Below are 6,000 nucleotides of genomic sequence, written 5' to 3'. Positions count from 1 at the left end.
GCAGCTCTGCCTCATTAGAATTGCCTCAAGATTGGCTAAGGACCAGGTGGCCAGTGGGTGGGTGGAAATGGGAGTAGACTGCCATGGTTCTAATCTAAGACTCTTGAATAGATGTAGCCCTTCTTTTCAATACACCTCTGATTCTTGAATCCCAAAACTGTTGGTTTGGGCACTTAGTGATGATATCTTATGATCTAACCTTGCCTGAAGATCAGAGTGCAAAGCTAGCCACACTAGCTAGCCATAGAGGCCAGGCAGTGGTGGTACACACCTTTAATCCCAGCACTCGGGAGACAGAGGCAAACGATTTCTGTGAGTTCAAGGCCATCTTGGGCCTTGGATCTGTCTAAAAGAAAAAAAAAAGAGTTCACACAAAGGTGATCCCAGCACTAGGGAGGTGGAGACAGTGATGTGGCTGGGAGGAGAGACGAATATAAGAGATGGGAGGAGACAAGAGAGAGATGCAGTCTGAGGAGCAGTGCAGTCTAAGCAGTCTGAGGACAGTATCACCCCTTTGGTCTGAGCATTGGTAGAGGTAAGAATTCTCTAGTGGCTGGCCGCTTTGCTTTTCTGATCTTCAGCATGAACTCCAATATTATTAAGACCTAATAGAATTCATACGGCAGCACTTTACCTCCATTTAATGAAATTTACAAGGTTCTGTCACTTTTAGGTATCTAATTTTAACCAATATACTTTTTTTGTTTTGTTTTTCAAGACAGGGTTTGAGTCTCAGTATTGTTTTGGAGCTTGTCCTGGAACTCGCTCGGTAGACCAGGCTGGCCTCTGCCTCCCTAGTGCTGGAATTAAAGGTGTGAGCCACCAATGCCCGGCTCAATATACCATTTTTTGCTGCATAGAATCTAAATGACTATGATCAAAAAATTTTAGATACAGATAAGTATTAGTTATCTCCCTCCAGGTTTTGACTATATCAATATATTTAGGGGTAGGGTCAAATAAATGTTGAGCAAGTGGGAAGTCCCAGTTCAACCAACACTGTACACACACACACACACACACACACACACACACACACACACACACACACACACACATACACACAGCTGGGTTTTGGCTGGGTAGTTGAGCACATGCACTGGATTTGATTCACTAGCAACTCCCAAAGCAAATAAGTACAGACACACATCTGCAGGCTGATGTTAGCATGCCATTGGGACAGCTATTTCACACACAGCCTTTTCTATAGCCCTCAGTTGCTTTGTAGTTTTCGGTACAGATAATGATCAAGAAACTTAAAATTTCTGGGCAGGAGAGATGGCTCTGAGGTAGAGAACATTAACTGCTCTGCTCTTCCGGAGGTCCTGAGTTCAATTCCCAGCAACCACATGGTGGCTCACAACCATCTGTAATGAGATCTGGTGCACTCTTTTGGCCTGCAGGAATACATGGAGACAGAGTGTTGTATACATAATAGATAAATAAAATCTTAAAAAACAAACAAAAAGACCAACTTAAGACTTCTCTGCTCTTACCCTTATATTCCTGCTGGGAATTGAATTCAGGGTCTCCCACATTGCAAGCCAGAGTGGTAACACTTAGGCTACCTCTCCAGCACCTACATTCTGCCTGTAACTTTTCAATTACTAGAAATCAGGCAAGAGTCAACTGACCAGTCACTGGACAGACAGGACTCACATACTATGGCTTCCTGAATTCTCATTTGGCCCCTGCCTTTCCTCATTCTTCCAAAAGGTGTATCCTCAAGGTACATGCCCAAACACCCACCTTTCCTGGGTTCTTATATGCAAATGAAGTCTGGACCTCTCAGAGCCACCCAATTGGGGCCATCATGGAGGGGATTATATCCTCACCTTCCTCTAGAGAAGTGCTGAAGTTATAAGAACATACAAACTACTAATTTCTGTAAGAATTGCATTAACAGGAGTTTGTGCGTATGTGTGGGCATTGGTGGTGATGGCAACCTACATGCGACATCAGAGGAAGAAGGCTCATGAATACAATGCTAGCTTGGGCTGAATTGCCTAAACGTTTGTCTCAAAACAACACATAAGCCAGGTACAGTGGCACATGTCTGAAATTCCAACCATTTGGGAGGTGAGGCTGGATTGCTTGAACCCAACCTGAGAAAAATGGGATTTAAACAATGGGAAGCTGACTTTGGAGGCATACGCAGGAGGAAAATGCTATAGGATGAGGCAGGAGGATCCCAAGTTCCAGGCCCTCCTGAGTTCCATCTTTGCTGGTCTGTTGGGTATGGTGGTACACAACTAGGAGATAAAGGCAGGATAAGGAATTCAAGGTCATCCTTTGCTACGTGAATTCACATAACAGTTGAAAAGAAACCTTAAAATTTCTGTGCTGGCCCACACTCCTGAAAGACATAGAGTGCGGGGCCAGGAAGGATTAGATTTTAGTAATTATTAACTCCCCATCCCAGTTCCTCTGTATAGGCCTGGATGTTCTGGAACTTGTTTTTTAGACCAGGCTGGCCTCAAACTCAAAGAGATCAGCCTGCCTGTCTCTGGGATTAAAGGCATACACCACCACATCCAGCAAGTTAGTAAGACTTACCTAAACACATTAACAATACCAGGAAGTTAGAGTTCTAGTTTCATAAAAATTTCCCAGAAGATCAAGATTAAAGAGGTTTCGAGTGAGTCCTCTATTTCTATCCACTAAAAGGAGAATTAGTATCTGTTAGCAGAGTGAGCACAGGTGTCTTTTCTGTACTCCACATTTCCAGAGAACCACATGGTGTTGCAGATAAAAGTTGAAACAAGATAGAACTTTCAAGGAGTAAACAGGGTGCCTGGGTAATAGGAAGATTAGAGGGATGTTCTGATGAAATTATATACAGGATCTGAGTACAACTGGGCAAAGGAATAGCAACTAAACAATCTATTGAAAACTACCAGGGTAGCATTTGTGGAAGAGTGGATGGCAAAATGTCTCCTGAATTATAAAGCTCTCATGGCTTCAAGAAGTTTGTCCCCCCACTTCAAAGTGACAAAAGAACTCACTGGTATTAAGGTAAAAAATAATTCCTATTATATTCATGCCAGTTAACAAGACTTGGGCAAACTCGTTTGCACTAAAAATTAAGAAAGCAATTATCTGAAAAGCATGGTCAAAGGCTAACATAGATTTCTTTAAAATAACTGGATGATTTATGAAGTAAGTGACAAGTCTGTCCTCTGCCCAAGCATTCCTAGAATATCAAAGCAAGTGTCCCAAGAATCATTCTGAAAAGTTCGGCTAGAGATCCTTAAAGTTTAAGCCACCATCATTAGTTGATCCCAAATATTCTAGGAAACAGTAAAGACAGTATTGACTTAGATATAAACAAGTATGGTGATCCAAGTACGGTCGCACATACCCTAGCATTCTAAGAGGTAGAGGCAGGTGACTTCTGTGACTTTGGTTTACATAGTGAGTTCCAAGTAGCCAAGGATACACAGTAAAACTGGTTCAAAAAAATAAAACACAACAAAAAACAAAGATAGGCGTTAACTTCAATCCTTAACAGCCTAAATTTCTGACTCAGAGGTAGCTCTAACCATGTGTTGGTGCAAAGCACTGACCCCAACATTCAGGAGGGTCAGGACTGCTGCTAGCTAGATCAGTTTTGTCTAAATAATGAGTTCTAAGCCAGCTAGAGCAATAGAGCTCAAAGAGGGTGCTGGAAAGGGGCTTAGTGGTTACAAGCAGTTGTTGCCCTTACAGATGAACAGGACTTGGCTCCCAGTACCCACTTGCTTGCCCACAGCCATCTGTAACCCCAGTTCCAGAGTATCTCACTTCTGCCCTCCCCAGGCACTGCAGACACGTAGTATATATACATACATGCAGACAAACACCCATCAACATAAAATACAAATCTTTGTCTTTTGAGATGGGTTTTCTCTATGTAACCTTGGCTGTCTTGGAACTTGCTCATAGACCAGGGTAGCCACAAACTAAGAAATCTAACTCCCTCTGCCTCCAGAGTTATGGGATGAAAGGAGTGTGCCACTACCGCCTGGATAAAAAATATATACATACATTTTAAAAAAGCATATCTATAGGGAAATGAATTAATCTTTTGTAGTTTTATTATACTCTAAAGTTTCTTCGTTATTTTTTGAGAGTGTTGCTTCAAACTCAAAGATTCACCTGCCTCAGCTCCCCAAATGCTGGGATTCTATGCACTACCATGTCAGAGCAATCAGCAAAGACAGAAGCACAAAGTGCTTTGGCCGGGTACTCAAAGTACATCCACATTTGTCTTCTCCTGGGTATGAAATATTACTCATTTGTAACTATAAACTAAGCCCCACTTTAAAAGTGTGAAGGTTCTGGAACCCCAACATTCTCACTTCCTTGAAATCATCTTAGTATGCCTAACAGTAAAGACCCTATTCAAAAATACATTTTTGGGGGGAGGTAATGGAGCTAACAATGGATACAATCCTATCTCACTCTACCACTAAGTTATGCAGTTCAGACCCCCCTCACTTTAATAAGGTGCCATCTAATGGTCCTTGGGTGTTTATTTAGGTACCATCATTTACAGCTTAAACTGGTATTCCAAAGGGCATATGTTCAAAAAAGACAGAAAGAAAAGAAACATACAATTAATACAATTTCTCTTACTCTTCACTTTCTTTTTATTATTCAAAAGTCAAGTATTACTTTTAAATCATCCATCCTCAATTTTGATTTAATGTACCGTCATTTCTCCAAGATACGAAATTTCTGAATCTCTTTGGAATACTAATTTCATGTTTCTAGGTTTAACAAAACTGTCGGTTTTAAATTCCACTCTATTTCCCTGAAATCTCAAGACAGCTGCTGATGCAAATTTTAATATAAAATATTTAGTCACAAAATAGTATTGCTTTTTTATGCACATAGTTGTAAGATTACTTTGCTTTTGTCAATAAAAACTATACCATCTTTCATAAAACTCTAAACAAATTCGGAACTGTGATGTAGAACACAAATTACACATGTAAAGCAGGTGCCAGCACGTTAGGCTATATTACATCAAAAATGTTTTAATGGTCCCAAATATATATATTCAACAACTAATCATACACTCGGGGAGAAAAAACAAAACAGAAAGAAACTGAAACAAAAAGAAAAATTATGACACAAATGACCACATCTAGAATTCCACTCAATCTTTAATCAAGTAGGGACAAATCCCCACCTTAAAAAAAAATCTGCAGTTTGAAGGGCAAAGGGAACAGATTAAAAAAAGAGGATACTTTATTTTGCCCCTCCCCCACAGAGGTTTTCCAAACCTGTTGTAGCTTGACTAAAATGTTCAGAATGTATGATTTTAAAGGCAGGTCTCTTTATACAAAGAAACTGCTGGCATTCTCTACTAGTGAGGAACTATGGCAGAAAGACCCATTCTTCTAAGTCTCAAATGTGGTCCAAGAAAGCAAGTTCTGATTGTAGCAACTGACCAGTCAATCCAGAGTTCCACTGACAAAACCCCTGCCCTGTTGGCTTTTTATTTCCATTTCCTTCCCTGAGAAAAGGGCAATGTGTGGTCCAAGCTGGGAGCTCCCAGGCTTATGTCTCCCCCTAACTGCACAGCGTCCCCTCCGCCTGCTCCTTTGAATTGGCACTTGATGAGCAGAAGTCCAGTGTGCTGCTGATTTTCGTCAGTCACTCACAAGAGACCACTGCGCTTTGATGTGGATTTGGTAGGGGGGAGGGGTCAAGAACCAGTTTTGTCAACAGGTACTGATCACACACAGTTGCTATTATTAGGACTCAAATTTTGCTTTCTTTGACAGTGGTAGTGAGTCTTCCTTGTCTTCATCCTCATCATCATCTTCATCATCATCGGGATAATCTACCAGACCCACGAGTCCTCCCTGTTCAGAAATAAAGATTATTTAAAGAACAAAGCACTGAATTTGAAAATACCCATGTTAAACCCAGGAAAAGTATAGGCCTAATGGCAGCACATTGAAAGCCATTAACTATTTTTATAGGTATTTTAAATGTTTGTGTTTCTAT

General features: G+C 40.9%; 1 protein-coding gene across 2 annotated transcripts in view; it reads right to left on the bottom strand.

Annotated features, from left to right (window-relative positions):
* Positions 1-4,613: 4,613 nt before the first annotated feature.
* Positions 4,614-6,000, bottom strand: part of Ppp4r3a (protein phosphatase 4 regulatory subunit 3A) — a 44,835-nt gene continuing 43,448 nt past the window's right edge. For both annotated transcript variants that reach the window (XM_005068402.4, XM_005068403.4), the window contains exon 15: positions 4,614-5,855. In XM_005068402.4, coding sequence (XP_005068459.1) covers positions 5,745-5,855 — 111 coding nt within the window. In that variant the 3' untranslated portion in view covers positions 4,614-5,744. The remainder of the gene's footprint in view (positions 5,856-6,000) is intronic.

The sequence above is a fragment of the Mesocricetus auratus genome, unplaced genomic scaffold (assembly GCF_017639785.1).
Source record: "Mesocricetus auratus isolate SY011 unplaced genomic scaffold, BCM_Maur_2.0 Super-Scaffold_15014, whole genome shotgun sequence".
Taxonomy (NCBI): domain Eukaryota; kingdom Metazoa; phylum Chordata; class Mammalia; order Rodentia; family Cricetidae; genus Mesocricetus; species Mesocricetus auratus.
The sequence above is the reverse complement of the archived record's forward strand: the minus strand, read 5'-3'. Positions and strand labels throughout refer to the sequence as shown.